This window comes from Ictalurus furcatus, chromosome 10 (assembly GCF_023375685.1).
Source record: "Ictalurus furcatus strain D&B chromosome 10, Billie_1.0, whole genome shotgun sequence".
Lineage (NCBI taxonomy): Eukaryota > Metazoa > Chordata > Actinopteri > Siluriformes > Ictaluridae > Ictalurus > Ictalurus furcatus.
Window position 1 is genome coordinate 14,856,721 of NC_071264.1, and position 26,653 is coordinate 14,883,373.

Consider the following 26,653-nt stretch of genomic DNA (forward strand, 5'->3'; position numbering starts at 1 on the left):
CCAGTGTAAAACTGGTTTTAAATGAAACCAATTCAAAATAAGGAAATGTACTACTAAATTAAACATAAGAATAAGAGCACTATAGAATTTTCTGCAGTTGGAAATATGTACTGCAGCAATTGATTGATGAGGCAGAGTTTACAAAAACATCCTGGATCGATCGTAATATTTTTTATGGTTCAAAATGACTGGTTCAGTAATTATGCAACACAAACAATGCAATACTGTCTCACCACATGTGCTCATCTATCGGTTTTATTGATCTGAGCTCAAGAGTACAATGGCATGAAGCAATATAATTGTGGATTATAAATACATCAATAAACACATTTCAGTTATAAAAAGCACTCCTGTTTTTAGGTCACCTCCACTCGTCATAAAACCAATATTCATATAAACATGGGTGTATGGGTTTTAATAATGCCTCCCGTTCTATGCAGAAATAAATCAATTCACTTGTTTGTGGTGTCATCATTTTATTTATATATATATATATATATATATATATATATATATATATATATATATATATATATATATATATATATATATATACACACTGCAACTTGCGGCCATCATTGTGATAGAATGTACCTTCATTAGAGCAGAGGAACTGCAGTATATGAGGCTTTTAATGTCCTCTACCATCTCACAACACACCGGTTTGCATCCAAACTCATTGGGTTGAACCCAAATCCATTATAATTGAGAATGTTTACATGCGGGTTGGAATTATAATCTTTATTCAAGACATATAAAGAGGCCTGATTGCATGATATTGTTAGGATTGATATTTATACTTTATTATATTGGTGTGGAAGCTGCAGCTTCGTGCAAGTCATGTGTTTTTTCCTGTCTTTTGTAAGTGCTTCAATTTAAAAAAAAATATATATAAAAAATTTAATTTTTAAAGAAAAAAAATTTAGTATGGTTGTTGATATCTGCTGATATCAACCCAAGTTTACAGCATCAACCACAGTATTGAAAAGAAAAAGTGGCATTACACCATATCTACTTCATTATTTGTTATTATTATTATGCGCTAGTGTGATTGCTATTTGCATATAGCCTACTTCTATTGGCTTGTACTACAGAAATGGTATGTGGTTGATACATTTTTGCTGTGAATATTCAGGCTCTTGCTTATGATTTACTCCAAGGATAAACTTCTAATATTATCTAAGAGTTCCTCTGTGAATGTTAACACATTTTTATTACTAGCTTTTCATTTGTCTGGTCTTTGGACGTTTAAGTAGCATGATATATATTATCCCAGGGTTTGTTTTACGATGTTGCAACCAGCACATCTTTAATGACTGATCTGAAGCCTATGCTTGTGATGAGGCATACATTAACTTCAATGTCAGCAGAGGACAGCAGGCTTTCAGGGGCTCAAACTAGACCACTTTACTCCACTATGCTGCTAAGTGGCCCTACACAGAAATATCAGGACACTTCGACATGACTACCAGTCCTGAAGCTATTACATACTGCTGAAATGCAATTTCTCGAGAATGCAGTGGGTAGTTGCACAGTGCTCACCAGTTTTAAAGTCATATAACAAAGTGTAGGCACGGTAAGGTCAAATGCTGCCTGAAGCAGTGCATGGCCTCAGACATACAGTGAGTGGCCACTGAAAACGCTCATGGTTTATTCATGTGGGTCCTGAGGTCTAAAAAGACTCCCATGATCATGGAAACATTTGATGTGCTCATTAGATTTAAAAAAAAAAAAAAGTCATTTAATTTCCTCTAACTGCACAGCTCTAATTTCCTTTTTGATGGGAAGCCATAACCTTTGCAGGAGCCAGTCAGGACAGCAGAGCAGAAAAGCTGTTCTGGGATCAGACAGTCAAAGTCAGCCACCGTTAGGCTCACTGCGATAGACGGTGTTCCAGCCGCACACCGATCACATCACTTGTCCACTGCAGCACCGCCCCCACTGTCGTTTTGCCTTTTTATAGCAAATAAAAATAATTTGGTTCAGTTAGAGAATGGACGCTACAATTAAAACCTGATCGCATCTGCTCAATTCACCATGAGCTGAATGAGTCAGAGTCACAGCACAGATCATCAGGAGTCAGATTTCATTTAGCATGAATTTTAGCATCAAAACGATGGCATAAGATTTGATTTCAAAAGTTCTATGTTTAATATAAGCGAGTTTGTCATTGTACTGTTTTGTAGTTGTGTTTTTCATTAAGAATCTATCCACTGTTCATGTCAAATCTGACCAGCCTCAGCACAAAAGCATGACGGACAACTGAAAAACAAGATGCATTCATTTTTGAATGATGGGCAGAAACAGAAGTGCAGGGGTTACAGCACGGAGGAAATCCTAAGCACAGAGTCTCAGGCCTAATTAGGATTCTCACAATGCCAAGTTATTATCTCACTGACAGAAGCACAATTATGATAATGTTATTCAACTGTTATTGACATTCATTTGGTGGACGAAAGAATAAAAAGTGAGGGCACGGAGGTCATAAACTCTTCAAAGTGGAGAGTTTTAAAAGTAATAATGTCCAGTCACAGGAGGGCAAGTATTCTCTGTTCACTTTTATTTTACTGGCAGAAACAGAAAACCATAGTTTCCCACAAAACCTCCAAAATAAAAAAATATATACTGTATAATTTTTTGTTTTGCTTAACAAAAAAAACCCAGAAGTAAAAAAAACAAGAGCAAAAAAACAAAACAAAACAAAATTAAAAAAAAACAGTTAAATTAACATGAGTAATTTTGTTGCACTTACACTATGGAATGTGCCATCGCTAGATAATCATACGATTTCAGTAGATAACCTACACCAGCTGTACAGCAATACAAATACAGCTACACACACACACACATATATATACTCCAATTTACCAGCGATCATATCCGTGTGGATGTTGCAAAATAAATAAATAAATAAATAGATAGATAATTTATTGTTTAAATATTTAAATTTTAAATGCACATCCATGTAGTATTGCACTCACTACACAGTTTTGTGCTTTTTGTCTCATCAACTTTTTGTGTAGACATCAACTAGGCTAGTCGTTCTCTGTGATATAAAGAGTGAAGTCGACTATATTTATTTTACAACTTGAGACATTCATCCACAAATTAAGGACAAGTGCAAACTGACAAGAAATCAGCAACAGTTTTTCATGGAATTGTCAATATATCACTTAAATAAATACACACCCACCAGCACATTTCACAGAGATTTCCTAACAGTTCACAAAGTCCCTTATTTTTAAATTGGAAGAAATCTTTTAACAATCAATGTGTGGTTTACCTTAATCAGTCCAAATATGGAATATGAGTACTTGAACTGAATGTTTAGAAGTATTCAATTTACACATGTTGTGTACTGAAAAACATGAAAATCACAAAAATTGATGGTGAAATGGGTAAATTAATATGGGAGAGGGGAAAAAAAAAAGAACAACAAAATCACACAGGATTTTTTTTCCCAGATTACACAATGAAGCCAAACATCTGAATGCAAATAAATGAACAAATGTACAGAATAAATCATATGAAATGATGTGATTAACGATATTTGTTGATATGTCACCATATTTTCTATTTATTTTGCACCCTCAGTATAATTTAAAAATAAATTTATGAACATATAAAAGCTGGCAAAGGACAAGCAAGGTTATGCTTGATGAAACAATTATGGGGGAAAAAAAAAAAAAAAAAAAGTGTCCTACTGTATAAAAGTAATTTTTATAAAAATTTATTACACAAAGTTCAATTCTTCATATATCTGAGGCACGGACAAATATAAGTACTGAAAATCACAGGTGCAAACAAAATGACTTGCTTGCATACCAGGAAATGTGCACTTCAACTGAACCTTATGCTGATTAAACAGAAAAAAAATATGTTGAGTTTGCGGCGTTGTGTGGTTTTCAGAGGGTCACAGAGCCACTGCAGGTGAGCAAGTTTAATTACATACTGCCAAGATATACCACCACTGGGAACTAAGGTACATTTCACGACTACTAAAGGCATTGATAATATTGTGTGTATGTAATGACTCAGCATCTCTATTAAAAAAGGATGACATTTGGAATGCATATCAGTGGCTTGGATTGACTGCTTTCACCTTTTGTTTGACCTTGCAATTCAAACATCCCAATTCGGAGCCTTATATTAGTCTTTGCTGTCACTGTATTTAAGCCCATCTCAATTGGAGGTGTGCTGTGCTATAATAAGAACACTAACAAAGATCAATTTGCCAAGCTTTGCTGTGATCGTGTCACATGCCTCAAATGTTGTTGTTTTGTTTTTGTTTTTTTAACTCCTTTAAACATTTACTGAAATGTTCATATTTGAACATTGTTCTTAAGCAATGTTCTCTTGATATAGCAGCCATTTTGGTAGCAGATGTAGTTCAATGTAAAAAATATACTCATGAAAATCTAAAAATCTAACCTATATCAATGTAGCATCCACAAAGAGACATCAGTAAAAACAACCAGGCTCAAACTAATTCACCTTACTGTTTTTTTTTTTTTTTTTGTGGTGATGGTGGTGTGATGCCGTTTTACGTCTGGCTTTGCATATTTGGCAAAAAAAAATGTCCAACCAGGTTATACCCACCAGCCATTTGGTGATATATACACTATCAAGGCAGATGCCGCTTTATTATTTACAGGACAGGTAGTCAACCTGTGTGTGGTTTAGATGAGACCTAGTTTAACCCAACAAGGTGAACCGTTCGGTCATTTTATTAATTGCACAAATTCAAAAACTTCCAAGTCATAAAAACTCTTCCCTTGAAATAGTCCCTTGATATAGTATTTAGCAGCTCATGACAACTTCTTCAGATTGAACACGAGTTGGCTCTCTTCCTAGGCTTTGGCTCTCTGAAGTCCTTGTCATCATGGGCACAAGGGCTGAAAGAGCAGGAGGAACAGAGTGTCTGCGAGAGCCTACGCATGCCGAGCCGGAACACGCTGTTGGACAGACTGTAGATGACGCAGTTGCAGAAGCTATTGCTGATCGCTAACCAGGTGGTGATGAAAGACAGAGCAGGGCTGTCCAAGATGTGGGAGCTCTCCAGGAGAAAGTAAATGATGTAGGGAAGCCAGAGCATGTAGAAAACACTTGTGATGCGAAAGAGCACCATGGCGTAGCGCCTGTCAGGGCCATGACCTGTATGGTGTCCCCCCTCACCAGCCTCCATCTCCTGACTGGGAAAACGAGCCCTTCGCTCGCTGATCTCCCGATTATGCTGTTGACAGATGCGGAAGATGTGAAAGTAGGTGAAGCAGACCACAAGGGCCGCTGGAGCGTACAGCAGGCACACAACAAAGCCGGTAAACAGAGCAGAGGTCGGCCAGAAATGAGCGCACCACTCAAAGATGTCCCCATGGTATCCTGGTTTCCCCCAACCAAAGAAGGATGGCAGGAACACAATGCAAGAGTAGATCCAGATCAGGATGATGCAGCAACGCAAACGGCAAGGTGTCACCAGCTGGTTGTAGGAGAGGGGCTTAGTAATGGCCAGGTAGCGATCTATACTTATGCAGGCCAGGCAAGCCATAGAAACACTCTTCAACACTGAGATGACGTAGCTGAACACTTGGCATGTGAGGGGTTCCTGGATACCAGCTGGGTAGTGCAGCAAAGAGAAAGTGGGCACCAGGCAACTCAGCCCCACCAGAAGGTCTGCGTAGGCCATAGTCTGGATAAAGTAGCTGGTGGTGTAGTGGTGCAGCAAAGGAGCACAATGAAACACAAAGATGACAGTCAAATTCCCAGCGATAATGAGCACGGTCAGCAGCACAATGAGAGCCGTCTCTACGATGCAAGTCTCCCTGCCCTCATTCTGTCCCCAACCAAGAGGACATGAGTGGTTCAGGGACACACTCACCGTATTACCAAAACTACTGTTTTCAGGTGTGACAGGCTCAATTAGTCCTGACTGGTTCATTGTCCTGGTGCACTCAAGTAAAGTTCCTTGGTTCTTCACTCAATGCAGATGGACTGCACCCAAATCTCCTTTTGCCCTTTGTCTGTAATGTCCTTCAGCAAGCACAGCTCTATCTAATTTTGTTTTTCATCTCACCTCTGCTTCTCACATAGTTGTGTCCCAAAGAAATAAGCACTGGCAAAAATCAAGATATCCAGCAAAAGAGGAGGAAAAAATGCCCACGTCTCTTCCCCAATCAGTCATGCTTGAAAAAGGTTCAGAAATTGTCATTTACAAACAAAAGACTGAAGATGGTACGCATTGGAAAAGAGCATCATGTCAGTGCTGATTACTGGAACCATTTACCACAGCTTTCAGAGCACCTCCGACAAGCTGCAACATCTACTGATTTTCTTGACAGTGCTCACAAGGGTAATGGATTTGAGGTCAAGATCATCGCAATTAAGGATCAGCCATAACAGTTTCCTATGCACTCGTCAGACAAAATTATCAGCAAATTAGTGCAGATATTTGATTTACACGGTTTCAAATAAATAATACCAGAAAATTATGGAAACCTAAAAATCTTTAAACCTAATTCTGACAAATTCCGTGCAAGCACAGGGAAAATTCCGTTACTGTAGTTTAAAAGCTATCGTTTTCTTTAGTCATACCTTCAGGTAACTGTTACAAAATCCCAGAAATACAGGACAGCTGAAAGTTACATTGGATTCAGCACATTCCTTGTCTGGATACAAATACATGTGCAAGGTTTTTAATGTGGCGTTTGCGGAGAGGACCTCACGGCTGAAACCTGGACCCAGCTGTGACCTTTCGATTGTTTCAAAATCCAAACCTAGGCACACTGTAGATAAACACAGAATACACTATGGCAGCTTGTGTTGTTTCTGCACAGTGTTTCAAAACCACAGTGTTTAATGTCCACAGATGGAGCAAAATGGAAACGATCAAAATTTCAGAACGGTTTAGGTCCGTTTTCTACCAATTCACTTACTTTTTCCTGAATTTCACCTTACGAATACGACAGAAATGAAAAACATTAAAAGGCCATATTTTTGGAGAGACCATTTCAAAAAGGTCTCATGAGGTAAAATCATCTCTTCAGGTATCGTGATAAGTTTTGATACCTAGCCATTACATAGGCATTCCATATTTCTCCAAACAGGTTCTTTCCCAGGTGCCCAAAATCTCTGCATATCCTGTTATCCCGTTTTCAGTGTGCAAAGATCATTACGTATGCCTGGATTCAGTCACCTGTCAGTTTTTCTTAAGTCCATATGCGGCAGTTTCCCTATTGATATTCCTCCTTTTTCTGTCAGTAGAACTTCATTAAGCAACACACGTTGACACTGGGGGAAAAAAACATCTGTCTGAGATACAGGTAAAGCGTCTGAATGGTACTGCTGTCATTGTCTTCAATCAGCGGTTCCAGCAATCTGATACAAGTCCTTTTCTTGTATGTACCCAAAGATTCAATTCAGCAAAAAGGGAAAAAGTAACCAGAAAAATTCAGGTCGATGATAAGAATGAAGTAAACAGGAAAACAAGGATTATCAAGAAAACCGATAACAAAAACAATTACATGGAGAAGCAGCAGCGCAGAGGTGATAAGCAGCCCTGGACCGCTGGCGCAGTGGGAAAGAGATGCTGTGAGTGGCTTTCACTTCCCTCTCCCCTTTCAGTCTCTCTCTCTCTCTCTCTCTCTCACTCACTTGCTCGCGCCTCTCTTTTTCACACGCTCCCTCCCTTGCTGCCAGGCTCGCTCTCTCTCTCTCGTTCACATGCACACACTTTCCCCGCCTTCCCTATGGGCTGCACCTGAGGTCCTGCTTCTCTTTCAACTCCTTAAACATGCCTGTCCGCCTCTCTCTCTCTCCCTGACTCTTCCCTGATCTTCCTTGAAACAGACATCCAAGATGATCGATTCCTCATTCAAAAGGTGTTTATCCCTCTCATTTCTCCAATAGCTCCTTGTCCCAATTTCTTTCTGTCCTCATGTTATTTCTTCCCTTTTTTCTTTTCCACAAATCACTTAAACATGGCAGTGACCAAGCCTGGCTATCCCTGCCCCTTGGTTACAGTTGCCAGGCATTTTAGCTGGCTCGGACCCTCCCACAGAGAAGTCGACACAGTGAAACAAAAAGGAACAAATTAGAGATTACGGGGTTGTGTGTGTGGTTTGGAAAGGTGGTCTAATAGATTTCTATAAGAATATTGACCAAAATGGGTATGAGGCTGGACAGCCTCAGAGCACCAGCCACTCAAATGATCTGTACCTTGTAATATAAACTACATCCAAGAAAATAATGTAAATTATTCATCAAAAAGGGAAAGGAAAGGAAAACATAATGAGAAAATGTCACCAGCCCAACAATCCAACCTTCTTGATACATTATCTTTTGTGTTTTCTGACTCATGCCACTCAAGGCTTTGACAGCAGACAGTCAGCATTTATTATAATAGCTTCTTAAATCCAGGTCAGGTTGCCACAGACACTGATACTCGCTGTGGTTAACCTGAAAAAACAGTTTGACAAAGCAAACAAGCCTTCTTTTACAAGTTCATGCAGTTTCCTGTACATTTTAAACCTATGCTGATGCTATTACGGATTTCTGATAAGGCCATCATAAAAGCAGACATACAAAATCTGTACTAGCAAACAAAAGAAAAGCCCAGCATTACTGGTGGCGCAGTAAATGTGGGACGCATTAAGATACATGTAAGAATAGGAGGATGGCGTTGTAAAAAGAGGTGTTGAGGCTAGAGATGCCACGAATGCAGCTGGCCTAAGAAGACTGGGGGAGCTTTGTGAGAAACTGTCTCCCTCATCCCACAGGCACTTCATATGCTGCTGAACACACAGAGCCGGTGAAGGGCAATGACACCAATGTGTACAAAATAAATCAATATATACACTTTTGTTCAATTATGTACTTTGGATTTTTTTTTTTGTTAAATGTGCATCAGTTATTGGTACGTAAACCAGCAGGTAACACAGATGTAATCTGATCTTTTGCAATGCAAACAAAAAATTAAGATATAATAACAATTTATTTTTTTAAAGACCATATAATGTCCATTAACTGGGTAAGGCTTTCAAATTCATCAAAATGGAATCTATAAATTGTGTTTTATTTCTTTAGCATTGTAAAGTAATGATTTCCTTATCTAAAATATTTATTTACCCACTGGGAATGTGGAACCATTCAGCATTATTATTAATACAGGATTTTGTCAATCACACAAATGTTTTATATGTCTTAATTATGCATACCAGATATTTCTTTGATAAATGCTTGCCTCCCTTTGCTTCCATTCACATGCAATGGGAGTGAAAGTGTAGGCAAGGGAAGCTCCATCCACCCAGAGAGCCAAGTGATTTACACTGCCTAGAAATTAAATTAACGAATGATGTTTACATATTGTCAGCCTCTCATGTGTCCCTATCAGTGACATCATTGACCCTCAAAGCACAATGTGATGGTCAATATCAAGAAATATCAATAACATAATGAGTTATTTCGCAAATGTAATGTAATATAATGATATGTTATAGAGTCATGATGCCACACATGTTGAGAGAAGCTGTACCTGAGATAAATGACACTATTTTCAATAAAAAATAAAGGCATTTGTTTCAAGTGTCCTCACCCTAATTTGGAGCTTGTCTGACTTTCATGATTCAATAAAAAGAAAAAAAAAAAAAAAAAAAGAGAGAGAGAGAGAGAAAAAAATCTCTTTCCACCATATAAAAGAAATGGTCTTATAAATCCAGAGTGTGCACAAAAATGACAAATGCAAATAAACTACCAAAATGATCCGCCATCAAAGATTTCATTACATGCTCCATAAAGACGATAATCTACTTAAGCAGACTGGTGAGGACTACATAATTAATCCCACAAGCAGATGGAAATAGAAGGTGGTGACAAACAGTCTTAGCAAAAAGAGAAGTTTAAAAAAAAAGAAAAAAGAATAATAATGAACTCTTGGATGCATTCCAGCGATTTGTCTCAGCAACAGCGAGTTTAAAAGGAAGCCTCTTGGCACATGGCAAATAAGACATTTCATGCACAAACAAGCCTACAATCAAATTCTGTATCATGCTTCAGAGCTTCATACAAGTATACACTTCTCTGTACTCATATGTTTGAAATAAGTAACATAAGGGCACTTCAACACAACAAACAATCTGCTAATTACTCTTGATGTGTGAGGTGATGATCTTTCCTTTCAATATACAAGATGAAGTGCATCTAATCTTATTTCAGAGAGAAAAAAAATCTAAGCCATACTTTATCTGCTTCTTAAAAACAAAAGCGTTGATGTTCACAAAGAAGTTTCAGGCCTTTTTTAAGCCTTGGCTGAATGGAAGAACATCTTTGTCAGTATTCTGAGTGAGCAGAGAGGTAAAGGTTGAGAAAATGTCAGCTTCGTGCCTTTTTATGGAATACGCATAACCATCTAGGCATACTCTTGTGCATAGTAACATTAAAAATCTCTTATCAAAAGCACAAGCAGTGAGAATTGCGGTTATGTGTAACAGACATTCACAAATTTTCCTTCATAAAAGCTCAAAGGTCCTCTTCGCTATGATGTGAATTGAGTACATCAATACATATTCTTTACTTTCAAGTATCATTACTCATATCCCAATTCAAAATCATGAAAAAAAACCAGGTTGATTAATAACTTAAAATATATACATTAAAATTCCTGCAACGACCAATGGCACAATTACTTAGGATTCAATCAGTATCCTAATCAATAGTGAGCCGAGACAGCGCCAATAATAACTTCAGTGTCACCCAGCACAGAAGCCTGTCAGCCTCTCTCTCACTGTTTTTTATTAATGGCCTCATGATGGTTATATCAATACCACTATTTCAGGTTATGCAGGAGAATATTACAAATTAAATTAATAAAGGAGTGAATTATACTCGCACTGTTACAGAACCTGTGTTACATAAAGCGGCGTATATTTAGCAGCTCATCTGGATGGCAGCTATTTCTGCTGATGTGAGAGGCGATGGGAACCATAGCTCTTGGTTAGGAAACTGGAACAGTGGAATTTATACTCCCTGGCAAGAGCTGATAGCCAGGGTATAAATACATATGAAAAACAATTATCCTTTTTTTCACTCTTCTATTATTGCCCTTTCCCTCTGTCACCCGTCCTCTCAATAATTACCATGCTGTATTTCCCTGATGCATCAGTGATGACTACTGCTATATATGTAAAGAAAATACACCATGATCAAGGTGTTTTAAAATTTCCTTCATGGTTTGACACTATCCCTTTATGAATAATAAGAATGTTCAATACACCTTTTTACAGGCTATGTAATAGCAATGTGCTTGACTGATCTGAACTCTGTAGAGAGCAATGATGGGGGCTGGGGGGAAAACGCTGAAGGCTATGTGCAGCAGAGTCGACAGTAAATTGACTCTGGCAGGTCAAGACCAAGAGAACAAAAGGGCAGGCAGGAATATCCTCACCTCCAACCGAGCTCTGCAAAGTCCATCACACCATCATAATGAAAAATCACTGGGCCTATTTACACAGCTTACCTCCTTACGCAGGGTGCTTTTGCATTTGAGATGGTTAATGGAGAAGAGAGGAAGCATGAAAAACTTACTCCAGCAATCCTAGGGGCCAATTTGAAAGTTTTCTACTAATCGAACGTACAGTGACCTTCACTAATATTGGCAACCTTGGTAAATATGTCTATTGTTTAACCTTTTGAACTTTTCTTAAACAATTCACAAAAATACTCTGCTCTCATGGATATCAAACAATTGCAAACATCGGTTTATCAACAAAAAAAAATTGTTAAATATAGGTGTGGAACAATTATTGGCACCCCTATGAATTTATGTGAGAAAAATATATTTGAAGTATATTCCCATTGAAATTTAATTTTTTTAATACACCTAGGTGACTAGGAACAGGAATTTGTTCAACCATGACTTCCTGTTTCACAGGGGTAAAAATATGAGGTAACACACAGGCCAAATTCTATTACTCATTTATAACAATGGGTAAGACCAAGGAATATAGCTGTGATGTGCAGCAAAAGCTTGCAGAACTTCACAAAATGGGAAGTGGCAATAATAAAATAGCAGAAGCATTGAAAATGCCCATTTCCACCATCAGGGCAATAATTAAGAAGTTCCAGTCAACTGGAAAAGTTATGAATCAACCTGGAATTGAATGTGTGTGTATATTGTCTCATCGCACTGTGAAGAGGATGGTTCAAGTGGTCAAAAAATGTACTCGCATCCAAAAACAAATTTCAGCGTCTTCAGTTTGCCAGACACTACTGGAAATGGGATTGAGTTCTATGGTCAGATGAAACCAAAATAGAGCTTTTTGGCAAATCAACACCAGAGGTGGTTTTGGCACTCACAGTAAGGTAGCCATATGGAAAAGGTTATATATGGTGGTGGCTCTTATGTTTTGGGGCTGTTTTTCTGACTGAGGACCTGGACATTTTGTTAGGATACATGGCATCATGGACTATCAAATATCAGCAGATATTAAATGAAAACCTGACTGCCTCTGACAGAAAGCTTAAATGGGCCATGATTGGATCTTACAGCAGGATAGTCATTCAAAACATACATCAAAATCAACACAAAAATGGTTTACTGACCAGAAAATCAAGGTCCTGCCATGTCTGTCCCAGTCCCCTGACTTGAACCCCATAGAAAATTTGTGGGGTGAACTGAAAAGGAGAGTCCACCAGTATGAAACTCAAAATTTTGAATGATCTGGAGAGATTATGTATGAAGGAACGGTCTCCGATCCCTTGCCATGCATTCTCCAACCTCATCAGGCATTATAGGAGAAGACTCAGAGCTGTTAGCTTGGCAAAGGAAGGTAGATCAAAAGAATTGACTAAAAGGGTCCCAATAACTGTTGCACACAATTATTTAACAAAGTTTTTTTTTGATAACCTGTGTTTTGTTTGCAATTGTTTGATGTCCAAATTCACAGAGCATTTTTGTGATTTTTTTTTTTATCAAAAGGTTAAACAGTAAAGACAATTTTTCAAAGCCTTCTATGCTCAAATTTTCCAAGCGTACCAATATTAGTGGAGGGCATTGTATATGATTCCTAAAAGTTAGCTTAATTCAATTAGAATGTTAGAATGGTCATAACATGATATTTGTGTGCTGGTCTGGAAAAAATCCATCGTATGTGGTCGCGGCTGGAAAACCAGCCAAAAATAACAACAAAGAATTCAGGTTTTGATCAAAATGCATTTTTTCTACCAAGAAAACAAATAGATTTTTATCAAAATACCAACTGAGTTTAACAAACATCAGTCTGCCTAAAGATGTCTAAACCTGGCTACTTAAGTGTGAATGCCACAGAGAAACAGACATAAGCCTAATCAATTCAGTTTGTAATCAGATACCAGCTGTCGGTATAATGACATGCGATGTGCTTCTGACAGAGTCAACAATAGTTCTTTAGTGTGGGAACATTCCAACCAGTCACCATGCTCGGCATGAGAACGAGTGCACCTCCAAGAACAACATGAAAGAATTAGCTTTTTAAACATGTACAAATACAACATAGCCCACAGAAATGCCAGGGCTACATTAAGGATATGCCTTCTCGATTCAAGAGCTGTAACGAGAGCACTTGAATTTGATGTGGCTTTAGAAGGCAATAAGTTACTATGCCACTGTACGCTGCTCAAAATACCATGGGAAAACTATATTGTGCAGATTTGAAAGCTTTTGTACACAAAATCAATAATAATAAAAAATTACACTAAAGAAATATCATACATAAGAATTAAATCAGTTCCACTATAGAAAACACAATGTACAATTTGTTCTCTGAATAAGCTCAGACATTAGTTTCTGTCAAAAATACACCTCTTGCCATCGATTTTTTCACGAGAACATGGAGTTGATGGACAACCTACAGAGGTGCCGACATCTAAAAATCTAAGCAGGCAGAGAGAAAAAACAGAATATGACAAAACTCCTATTTCATGGATGGGAAGGCTCCATGCCAACAGCATAAATAATAACACACAGGGGTTGAATTGATATTTAACTGCAATCTGCAGAAATGTTTGGATTCATAAGAAAGCAGACGAGCGAATAAGCTTACTTTATACAACTGTTACCAAATTAACATAAGTACAGTCTGCTCTGGTGTCCACTCCATGTCAGATATTTCACATAATAATAAAGTATATAACTATAGAATATACAATGCTGTGAAAGACTTACTGTGGACACTGTTTTTGTGTCTCACACTAAATAGTTCTAGACATTCAAACGAAATACAACATAAAACAAATGCAACCTGAGTAAACAAAGCTGTTTTGTTTTTTTAATTGAAGCAAAAAAAAAAAGTTATCCAACACCTATCACATGTGGAAAAACTAATTGCCCCCTTAAACTTAAAATCTGGTTGTGCCACCTTTAGCAGCAATAACTGCAACCAAATGCTTTCAATAACTCTCTTTTGTAGAACTGCTTCTGTTCAGCCACACTGGAGGGTTTTACAGCATGAACTACCAGTTTAAGGTCCTGCCACAGCATCTCAATTGGTTCAAGTAAGGACTTTGACTAGGCCACTCCAAAACTTTAGTTTTGCTTTATTTTAGTCATTCAGAGGTGGACTTACTCCTATGCTTTGGATCCTTGTCTTGCTGCATAATCCAGCCACGCTTGAGTTTCAACTTACGGATTGAAGACTGGACATTCTCCTTTAGGATTTTCTGGTAGAGAGCAGAATTCATGTTTCCCTCAATTATTGCGATTTGCCCAGGCTCTGAAGCAGTAAAGCATCCTCGCATCCTCACACCATCACACTGCCACCACCATGCTTGACTGTAGGTATGATGTTCTTTTTGTGGAATTCAGTGTTTGGTTTATGCCAGATGTAACGGGACTCCTGTCTTCCAAACAGTTCCACTTTTAACACATCAATCCACAGACAATTTTCCCAAAGGTTTGAGGATCATCAAGGTACATCTGGCAAAATTCAGACGAGCCTCAATGTTCTTCTGGGTTAACAGTGGTTTTCGCCTCATCACTCTTCCATGGATGCCATTTTTTCCCAGTGTCTGTCTGATAGTGGAGTCCTGAACAGTGACCTTTATTGATGCAAGCGAGGCCAGAAGGTCTTTTGATGTTGTCCTTTGCTCATTTGTGATTTGCTGGATGAGTAGTTGCTGTGCTCTTGGAGGAATTTTGGTTGAAAGGTCGGCCACTTCTGTGAAGGTTCACTACTGTGCTAAGTTTTTCCATTTGGAGATAATGGCTCTCACTGTGGTTCTTTGGAGTCCCAGAGCCTTTGAAATAGCTTTGTAACCCTTCCCAGACTGATGTATTTCAATTACCTTCTTCTTCATCGTTTCTGGAATTTATTTCATATTTGGCATAGTGTGTTACTGGGAAAGACATTTTAAATCAACTGCATGCTGCTGTAAAAGTTCTATTTAAGTGTTGATTTGATTGAACAGGGTTTACAGTAATCAGGCCTAGTTGTGTCTAGTCCAGCTGAACCCCATTATGAATGCAGTTTCATAGATTTGGGGAATTAGTAATTATGGGGGCAAATACATTTTCACACAGGTCCAGTTGGTATTAGATACCTTTTTTGCTTCAATAAATAACATTAAACAGTTTTTAAAATATAGTTTTTAAATGATACTCAGGTTGTCTTTGTTTTAATTTCTGAAACAAATTTAGTAGGAGATATACACAGGAATACTTTTTCACAGCACTGCGATATAATTAGACTTCAAACAACAAAAAAAAGACTTCATACTTCACAGGTTTATATTTATGAGATATGTGATACAAGTATGTGAAAGAAAATATTAAAGCGGTCAAGCTGAGCACATTTTTCCCTGCGCTTTTATTATTAAATGACCTGTCTATTGACACAAAAATGCTAAATATTCTGCCTTTAGCATTCTACTGGCTCACAATATCGGAGCTTGTGAATTCAAAAGGTCAAAGTTCACACAGATAGCCTCTACAAAGCGAAAATAACCAAAAATACATCTTTTCTGTAGTTACTTTCTGCTTCGGTAAATTGGCCTTACAGCCAGACGAATATTATTGTATTTGGTCAGACCACTCCTTTAGGAAAAACATAAAAGTGCAATTTTAATTGTCTACTGTATTCCTGTAGCAAGAGCTTAAAAAAAATTTTTTTAAACTAAAACGCTGCAGATGAATCAAAGATGTTGGTACCTCTGCTAGGCATAATACCAAAGGGAAATGATTGTGAAATTACAGTCCAATGTCCATTTAAAACATGCAAATGAATCTGAAATCGTGATAGAACATACTGTGATGAAAAAGCTGAAAAGTAAAAATCTATCAATAGAAGATTCAAGATTAGCCAAAATTGTTAAATATTGCTTCAGACTATAACTTGGCTATATTTCTTCTTGTACACTCCATCAATTTGAGACCAAAAGCATATAAATGGCTAGGGTATCAAACAACATACCTACTATTTCTGGATATTTCTATGATTACTAACCTGAAGCCGGTTCTGTTCTCTATTCTCATATTGACTACACAGTAAAACACATCGCTCTCTGCCCAAACACACACCTACGGCAAACCAGTATCACACAGCAATGCATTTTTTGACGGATGCTAAATATATTCTTGAGAAAGCAGCCTGAAGCTTCACCCACCTGGAGCCACTGAAGACCTTAAAACACAAACACTGCCTTTTAAACAAAAGTGAGCAAAGTATGAGCTACAGTGATAGACGCATAGATGCAGTGATAGATATGGGGAGAGAGAGAGATTGAGAGAGAGGTGAGTGAGTGAATGAGAGAGAAAATATATATTTTATATATATATATATATATATATATATATATATATATATATATATATATATATATATATATATACACACACACACACACACACACACACACATATACACATATATATATACACACACACACACACACACACACACACACACACACACACACACACACGCACACACATATATACATATACACACACACACACACACACACATGTGTGTGTGTATGCATGCATGTCTGTCTTTATCCTACCTTGGTGATGAGGATGCGGTAGCGTTCCAGCAGGGCCTGTTCATCCTGGCAGCCACACAGGAGCTGCCAGACTTCAGCTCGCAGGGCCTCGGGGATGCCGGGTCTCACCAGCGCAGACAGCCCTTTAGGACGAGAAGACAGGTTCCCATGCCTGATGGGTACAACACACAAACACACACATTCCCTGTCAGTGCTGCTTGCCACCAGAAGTCAGAAATATTTTTAAAAAAGAATAAATTTCAATTTAGATTTTATCATCCAACAGTTTTGAAATGCAATTACTTATCCTGCTTTTAAGCTCAAGCTGTAAAATCAACTCATCCAAAATATTTTTCACTTGCTCATGCATTTACGGCCACACGGACACTGCAGTTTTCAGGATGGGCTTCAAGTACCCAATTTTAAATCATTCAAATAATAAGTGTAATAAATTATTTTGTGCGTCTTTTTAAAATCCCAAGAAAGCACTAACATGGCCGAATAGCATCTGTTCTGTTTACCTTTAAAAATGAGCATGCAGGAGTGTATGTAAACTGACCTGCTGTCATTCATCCTGACCCCATTCTCCCATAAAGGTATGCTATCTAAGCTATCCAAGAGAACCTCAGAGAAAGAGCTGTTGACAAATATCAGGGAACGGTTGATACATGAACAGCAAGATCAGTTGCTGACCTGTTTCCGCTGTATTGACATTATTCGCTGCTTCCGTACAGCTGTATTGTACAGTAGTGAATGTGAGCCACTAGCTACCCGGATACTTAACAGCTTGACTTTCCTCAGACAGAGATGTGCGAGACTTCAGTCTCAATATTGCATAACCATGTTCTCAAGGATTTAACAGTAGCCAATCCTGTCAAAATGCATAAAACATAACTATGATTTTATTTATTATTTTGTTTATCACTTATGTTCTTCAGTACATTTTGTTCATTGGTTAGCTAGTCAGTCATGTTTTTGGGTAAAATTTTTCAGGCACCATTTCACGCATTAATAACTGGTAAAATGGCCTGTTCAGTAAAGTCCAACTGAACTAGTACATAACACTCCTCGAATCGAATTTTACAGCATTTCCTTAGCGATACGCTATTTATACTAACTGAAAATAAATAGCGATATATTCTATTTACACAATAATAAAAGTAGCAGCTCTTTACAATAAGTGCAAATAGTTGTTAGATGCAATTTACACTTATAAATAGAGGCAGATACTATTTGCACCTCAGTATTGTTGTACATCAACAGGATGCAGTATTAACAGAGAGTAAATGACTATATTTATTAAAATTATTAAACGGATGCCAGCTTATTGGGACAATAAAACCCTCCCTACACCTACCCCTAACCGATAGGCACTTTATTTCCACTTTTCAAATATTTTCTTCATTTTTATTGAAAAGAAATGCCTTTCCGATCTGATGTGTGATGGAAAAGGGAGAAGAACGAGTTCGGAAAAAGGCGGATTTGAACTCAGGTCGAACACGTCAAAAGCTACTTTCAGGCACCACACTCCCTACGGCCAACGCCACTGGAGACGTTAAGGGGCACGCATCTTTTTTAATCTTGTGTGGCCCAACCAGACATTGCCGACCATTTTCGACAAGGTTAAATAAATAAATTCTTGCTTGGGCCCCAAGTGCGCATGGGCCATGCCCATAATGCCCACTGGATAATCTGGCCGGCCCAGATTATCGGTTTGTGTAATGTTTGTTGCCTCACCATCTGTTGAGGATGCCACCCCAGGACTCCAGAATTTTCTCAGGACAGTCTTTAGATACATCACCAGTGCCACTGGAGATCTCGCTGTCGCTGTCTGTAAGAGAAGAATGAAGGTATGGGGCATAAGGAGGAGTGCTTTTGAGGACTTTGTTTTTGGGTTCGTATCAAAGTTCTTTTAATCATTTAAGGTATCTATATCACATTTGTCCTGAAATACACCAGTGTACTTTTTATTTGTTCCCCCTTGAGGCTAGAGAGGTAATGTGGCCATCTTGTGTGTCTCTCTGTGTGTGTGTGTGTGTGTGAGCGCTCTGCTGGAAGGCACGAGTGATGAGCCGAGATTCACAGCTCAGGGCTGAAAAGCACTCAGCTTTATACATGCAGTCCTTGGGTTCAAAGCTTCCAAGTATACATGTGCATGTGAGAGGAAGGACAATACAGACTGGCACATCTTGGACTCGGCTCTCAAACCATCACATACAGATGAACTGGGAGGATACTCGAGGACATGATCGCACAACCGTAAGGTAACAGAATAGCAGATTTGTGAAATTTATCGAGCTTCATATCATGTATATCCATCGTACAGCCGAGTGTCATATACATTCCACTAAGCTGAGCAACACTGCTACCCATGAGCTGAGCTTTCACACTATCCATCTGGACCAAACACTGAGTGCAGTGTTATAGCAGCTTGTGGTGATAAATGCAGTGTCTGAAGCTTAATGTTCACAAGGGTCATTATGAGCCCAGCAGCACCCTTGTCGCCTTGACATCCCATTTCTCACAGTCTGCATGACAACAGGCTCATGTTAAACCTAGACATACTACAGACATGCCATTGAGAAAAAGTCATGTTTTATCTTCAGAGAACGGTGGAATTGTTGTATTTGTTTAAAGAAAGAAAGTAAGTTAATGTGGGCTTAAATGGTGCTTGAGGAGAATATAACTGCGCAGAAAAAAAACCCTATATGAACCACTTCTCTACCCAGTCAGTCAAAGATAAATATTAAGATGGTCCCTGAGGATTTTAAACTCAAATGAACTCTGAATCACTGAAAAATAAGATGCTTACTATTGCTGCTTATTTAAAAACAAAAACAACAACAACAAAAAAGAAACTCTACAGATTTTGCTCTAGAATTAGTGAAGCACTTAAACTTTCCATTGCATTACCATTACTGATAAAAAGTGTGCCAAAGCTCTTTACAACAATTGGTAACAAGACATGAGGAAATCTCAATAAACACCAAGGAAACTTGGTGTTTAAAAATCTTTTCAATCGAAGGGTAGTAATAAGCCACTAATTGTTACTTCTTACGACTCTTCTCTACGAAGGTACATATTTAAGTATGTTCTCTCAGATGTAATATAGATGTAAAACAATTTACCAGTTTAACAAATTGACTCTGATGGAGTCAAAACCAATGATCCAAAAACTAAAGTCTTACTGAAACAGTAACATTAATCCTAATGCAAGTCTGAAGTGAACAGCTGTGACACCTGCTTTGTAGTAATCTCACAGCTTGTCCAAGAGACCATGACTGTACTTTCACTCAGAGCTGTGGCTGGATTTATGGAATGGAATAATAAGGGTTTTTTTTTTTTTTAATACCACAGCATGGCTGAATTATCGAATCAGAAGGTGTGGATTGATTCATTTATTTATTTTTATAACAGCAAGAGAATTATAGTAGTTTCAATTATAACAAAAATAACAATACAACAGCTGCAGAAAAATCACCCAAAAAATCATGTCGTAAACATCTTAAAATAGGAATAGCACAGTCCAGAGCTGCACCATGGAAGAACGGATGTATAGGTCCTTCATCCATGAACTGACTTCCAAAAATGCAGCCTCTATACAAATGAGTGTTCTTTACAAAAGGTCAGGTTCAGATCAGAGTACAGGCTTTAGAAATGCTTTTAAAGATCCTAAGCCTTAAAAACATAAGGTTCTATGTTGCACAAGAGAGGATAAGAGGGGAGAGGAGAAAAGAAGAACAAGCAGGGAGTGAGAGAGAGAGTGAGAGAGAGAGAGAAATAAGACAAAGGGAGAGATGGAGATAGAGGTCTCGAGTGCTTGCTATGTCCTAAGGTGACAGAGCAGCTCAATAGTTTGTGTGGGTGGATGAATTTTCACTTCTAGCTCCCTCAGAAAAAAAAAAAAAAAAAAGAAAGAAAAGAAAGAAATGTGCCTGCACAGTGGCTTCAAATGTAACACTAGATTTAGATTAGATTATTAAATAATAAACTGCCGTTGCATGACCACCGTTCTCATCAATACAAATCCTAAACACAATTAAATGTGTGTGTGTGGGGGGGGGGGAGACAAGGTTTTAAAAGATTGGCTGTGAACAATACCAGACAAATAAAATGACTCATCTTTTTAAAGGCCTTGGAAACATGATCTATGTTACAGGGTTGCTGAGGGGGAAAATGCAATGCTTTGGCAATGGAAACCAAACCTTTCCCACAATGCCCTTGACACAGAATGCTCAGGATAACATCGTTCTGCTTCATCATCATATTAAAGAAACCCCTATGACCCAAGACCCTTATTTGTTTTTTTTCTAAAACAGGGACTTTATCTTTGTGTGACTGCGCTGACACACTTATGAGATTCTGCTCTCTGACCTTAATGTTTATGTAAACAAGAGTTTGCTTGGCTGATCAAAACCTGGGAGTTAAGGTCAAAAATTGCCAATCGTCAACAGCGAGTGAACATGTTTGTTTTTAATTAAGAGGTAACAGGAAAAACAAACATATCACATTACAAAATAATACCCCTAACATAACCAGAGTCACACAAGCTTTATTTAGTAAACAGCTATCATTTGGGCACGATCCAAGATGCAGACTGAACATCAGCATTTTGTAGCGAGAGCAACAACGACCAGTCTAGCACTTGGGCATATTACAAATAGTTGTTAAGCATGGTTGCTTTCACAGCTTTATGCCACAGTATCCAGTGTCAAACCAGAGTCAACCTGAACCCACTGTTCACAGTAATAAGTGACCGGTCGCTCGTGTTACTTCTGGGTACATAGTGACTGCTGCTGCTGCAAAATGCTGCTTGCATTTTGGGTGTGTGCTGTCAAGCATTTCTTTTTAGTCCCAATGAGAAACTGTAGTAGCCGAAATGTGTGGCAAATTGCTTATTGATTATACAATTATACACACCACTTTTGCTGAAATATTTAAAGTTTCATTAAAATCAGCTTCATTGCCAGATTAGCAAAGCAACATCACTGGCACCAATGATCTCTGCTACGTCCTTCCAAGCTCTGACTTTTCATAATAAATGTCATGTCTCTATAGATATTTAATGGGAGGATTTGTAGACATGCTCTATGAAACTGAACAGTTGAAAACTTGACAAAACCAGTTGATTTTTACTCTAATCTTCAACTGTCCAGTTTGGGTGAGTCCTGTGCCCATGATAACCTCAGGCTCCGGTTCTTGGTTGACAGGAGTGAAACCCAATTTTCTGCTGTTGAAGCCCATCCACCTCAAGGTTCAATGTTTTGTGTATTCTGAGATGCTTTTCTGCTCACCTCAGCTGTAAAGACTGCTTACTTGATTTAGTATCTGTTAGTTAATATCTTCCTGGCAGCTTGAACTAATCTGGCCATTTTCCTCTGACCTCTCTCAAGAACAAGGCATTTCAACCCACAGAACTGTCGTTCACTGTGTTTTTTGTTTTTCGTACCCTTCTTTGTTAAACTTGAAACTGTTTTGTGTGAAATTCCCAGGAGAACAGCAATTTATAAAATACTCAAACAAGCCCATCTAGTAACTGAAGCTTTCAACCTGTATCTGCATGATGTTCTTTGCACTGGGTTGCTGCCACATGATTGGTTGATTATATAACATCATGAATGTGCAGGTGTTCCTAATAAAGTGGATTTTGCATATCAAACAGTGGGAACTAGCTGCAGGGAGTAACTACATTTGTAAGTGGGAGTAGGGAACTGATTTTATGCTCAAGTCATAAGCATAAAATCATGATAACTGTGTAGTGACCAGAACTGGCATTTCATTGGCTGAGCGTTGCTGAGGAAACTGCTGTGTGTTCGGGGAAGGCCGTTTAATTTTGCCATATTATAAACCGCAAATCTATGGGCTCCCAAGTAAGACAACTGCCAAGGGTGTAGTCCCATTGTCTGGAGATCACAAGTTCAAATCCCGACAGTGCCACAGCCATCCATCAGGAGTCTGTGCTCCACAATGGAACGATGGCATTTCTTTCTCACCTATCGATCAAAGTGACACTAGCCAATCACGGATGCCCGTCAGCTCATGTGTAGTACTTTTTTGTCTGTAAAGGTCACAATGGGATTCTGTGAACTTTTTACTTTTTGAGTCTAGTGACTACATATTGCTTCAAAAATCTAATTGTGTGGCAGTGTTCAAAAACTTGTCTTCCTTTTGGAAACTGCCGAACTACAGTGTGGAGAGCCAATCAAATAGCAACCTTTAAGATTCAGAAACTTGTACAAAAATTTCACTCATTTTACAACAGTGCGCTCTTCGCCTTCACGTCCACCTCGCTGGTTATTTTCTAAAATTATTATACTAATCTATTATTTACTGTTATCCTACATTTCAAATCTGGACAGATGGTTTCACTCATAAGATAAGCCATAGGGGAAGAAAACAAAAACAAAACATTAACAACTGTTTCTTTTTCCCCTTCACCTTCTTACACATTCTCAAAAGGCAATCTAAATAAGCCCAGAGACATGGTCATTTCTCTTGTAAATTGAACACCATAAAGCTTTGCAGGATCAGGGAAAGAGGGTACATTCTTCAATCAACTTGTACATGGGCATGCAATTACTTATCACAGTATGTGTGTGCGTGTGTGAGAAAGTGTGTGAGAGAGAGAATGTATGTACTATAAGGAAGTGAAAAGGGCCATTACGAAACACTTGTGCGCGTGTTGTCTTGTCCTATTGTCCAGGACAAGAGCTGGACAATATTGTGAAATGTTAAAATTATGAACAGAAGTTTTTCCTTCTTTTCAGTGTTCGTAAGTATCAATTAATTTTTTATTAATATCACTTTTTATAACACTTCTGCTGGCAGTTTATCAGTTTGCAAGAAAATCTATATATATTGTGGTACAAAGTGTGTCATAGAAATTCTTTTACAGTGATATGATTTTTGTGCCCACCTTGTATATGTGCCATACCTTCCTCTGGCTCCTCTTCATCAGTAGGGGACTGCAAGCGGACTCGTGATCCTCCCACTCGCTCGGATTCCCTCTGAAGACTCACAACTTCATATATGGCGTCTCCTTGACCACCATTCTCCAAGCCCTACACACACACAAACACTCAGTTCCTGTTCATGGATACACATGGAACCAACCGTGGATTCAAGAAATGTAATAAAGAATAGCTCAGTACCTATGCCTTTACTCATATTAAAAACATTAGCTAGCATCAAGTCCCAGCTTTAGGCATGAACAAAGTATGACTACACAGTGAATAGGCAGGAACCAGGAGACTGAGACACAGTGAGTGTGCAAACAAAGCAAGTGAGAGTCAGATAATAATAATCAGATATAAAACTAATAAATGTTTTGAGGAGTGATGGTGTTTTTTTTCCTGCATAACTTATAAGCCATTTATTTGTTCTCTAATTAATTAGAACTTACTGAATGATAGTCAGCTAGTTTGTATCATTACCCAGGTGTAACTTCATAACCCAAGTTGTTTTAGCTAGAGAACTCTAAAAGCCTAGTGGCTAATGGGATATGTCTGATGAGCTTTGTGTATTTCTTCAGTATAAACTCGGTTAAATTGGGCAAGAGCAGGTTTAATTCTGTTTTCTCTTGGAGTGTGTAATTTTGACAAATGTGTCTGTGATCTGTTTCTAAATTGTACATTAGAATACCAATTATGTCGCTGTTATTCAGGCATCATATTTAATGTAAAGTCGCTCGCATTGCAGCCCTGAATTCTCACTGAAAGAATGTAAAGAAGTAGAGAAGGATGCAGCACATGTTACAAAATGTTCAAAATGCAAATATTTTAATCAGTAAGGGCAAAATTCCAAAATCTTACACTCAGCAGTTTTTACACAGAAGTGCTGGGAAGCTTAACTATGTTGTTTGAGATGTGTAGCTTTTGCACGGTGTTAACAAATATGACACAAAATCCAATTTGAGCAGTTATAACTAATGCCAACACATTACAGGCTCCAGACTGACAATGTGCTTTGAGTTTTCAAAGTTAGCCTCACCCCTGCTGCTGCCACAGGGGAAACGGGCAAAAATATAATTACGTGTACGGGAGGAAATTAAAAGGAGCAGCCAGTGAGAAAAAGGTCTCTCGCTGAGTGGCCACTCCTGGGGAGCTTGTATGGTAATGGGGTTCACAGAGAGCCTGGTGTAATCAGAGGGGCAGATTACGCGCATCCTATTCATTCATTAGAGGTCATCTCTAAATCTCTTCCTTCTTCACATCGCTGAAATAAGCTTACATCACTTCTGATATGCTTATCAGTTGCTCTGAAATAGAAGCCAATCTGCTGTAATTACGAAGCAGAAAACATGCTTCAGGCAGAAAACAACATTTACAGCAAATAATAACTACTTACGAATTTCTTTACACACAATGAAAGGCAGCAGCAAATAAATTATAATAATAAAATAAGAAGAAGGCAGGGCTGAGTCTCGTGCTAACGCCATAATATTATCTTTTAATTAGCTTTTAACTACGGCCCATGCATTCTTCCACTCAGGAATAAAATAACTATGGAGGCAGCCAGCAGGACATGCAAGCAGCAAACCGTAATTACTTCAGCATGATAATGAGAGCCAGGCCTCTCATTAAGTTCCTTAATAAAAGCCTTCATTTGATGCTTCACAGCTTTCCAGGAGTTGAGGTAGTATAAACTTGTATATTTCTTAATACAATTTACAGCATCTAACAAACATTTATGCAGAGACACATAGAACTGCCCAGAAGTCTACAGTGCTTAGCATATGTAAAGCATATCATCAGTTACAGAGTCTTAATTCCATTTTTGTTAAATGATTTAAATAAATGCGATACACAACTATGATTTCAGTGACGAGCAACATAATTGCAGTTAAAGGCTCCCAAGTGGTGCAACAGAAAAGTGTTCACCTATCATTAGGAGATCAGGAGTTCGAATTCTGACAATGCTACAGCCATGTCTGTCCAGGAGTCAATAGCAAAATTAGCCATGCTCTCTGGGTGGGAAGGATGGCATACTGTCTCCCCCCTGTCAATCACAGCAACACTAGTCATTCATGGGCATCTGTGAGCTCATGCATGTGGAAGAGGGCAGACAGCACTTTCCTCTGAATGTGTTACGCTTCCCTGTGTTGCAACATGAGAAACAATTCAAAAAGATGGGAAAGTTGGCTTCATGTATCTTAGAGGAAGCACGTGTTTGCCCCACCCTCCCTGACTGGTAGTTGTTGTGTTATGGGGAGAGTTAGCTAGTGGGTGAGAATTGGCAAGACCAAATTAGACAGAAGTTTTACATGATCTTATATAGAATCACTTCAGGAAATTCTGAACCACAGACAGCATATTAAAAGCGTTGTAGCTGCTTTAGTGGTGTACCGGTTTGAGCTGCAGGTAGAAGGTCTCAGAGAAAGCTTTTCGGCTGAAGTACCAGAACCTCTCATTGGATGGATAAACCCGGGCCAAGGCCTCCATCAGGAATCGAACAGGCTCCACCACTTCTGTCACTACCAGGTCCACAGCCACTGTCATATACACCTGCTTATCTGGCAAAAAATAGGCAAAAAAAAAAGTCAAGTTGGCAGCAATATAGATACAGGATTGTATGTTCACTGATGCTCCGACTGAGGATCAGCATGTATGACCATGATGACCTGCTATACTGTCTGTTAATGTTACGTTCA

At 38.5% G+C, this 26,653-nt stretch overlaps 2 protein-coding genes across 4 annotated transcripts in view; both read right to left on the reverse strand.

The window, feature by feature from the left end:
* rabgap1l (RAB GTPase activating protein 1-like) overlaps nucleotides 1-26,653 on the reverse strand; it is a 121,484-nt gene that overhangs the window by 73,316 nt on the left and 21,515 nt on the right. For all 3 annotated transcript variants that reach the window (XM_053635012.1, XM_053635011.1, XM_053635014.1), the window contains exons 10-13: nucleotides 26,349-26,515; nucleotides 23,939-24,065; nucleotides 18,742-18,835; nucleotides 17,026-17,176 (exon numbers count right to left, since the gene is read on the reverse strand). In XM_053635012.1, coding sequence (XP_053490987.1) covers nucleotides 17,026-17,176; nucleotides 18,742-18,835; nucleotides 23,939-24,065; nucleotides 26,349-26,515 — 539 coding nt within the window. The remainder of the gene's footprint in view (nucleotides 1-17,025; nucleotides 17,177-18,741; nucleotides 18,836-23,938; nucleotides 24,066-26,348; nucleotides 26,516-26,653) is intronic.
* Nucleotides 583-10,487, reverse strand: gpr52 (G protein-coupled receptor 52). The gene has a single exon (XM_053635018.1). The coding sequence runs from the start codon at nucleotides 5,933-5,935 to the stop codon at nucleotides 4,823-4,825; it is 1,113 nt and encodes a 370-aa protein (XP_053490993.1). The 5' UTR covers nucleotides 5,936-10,487; the 3' UTR covers nucleotides 583-4,822.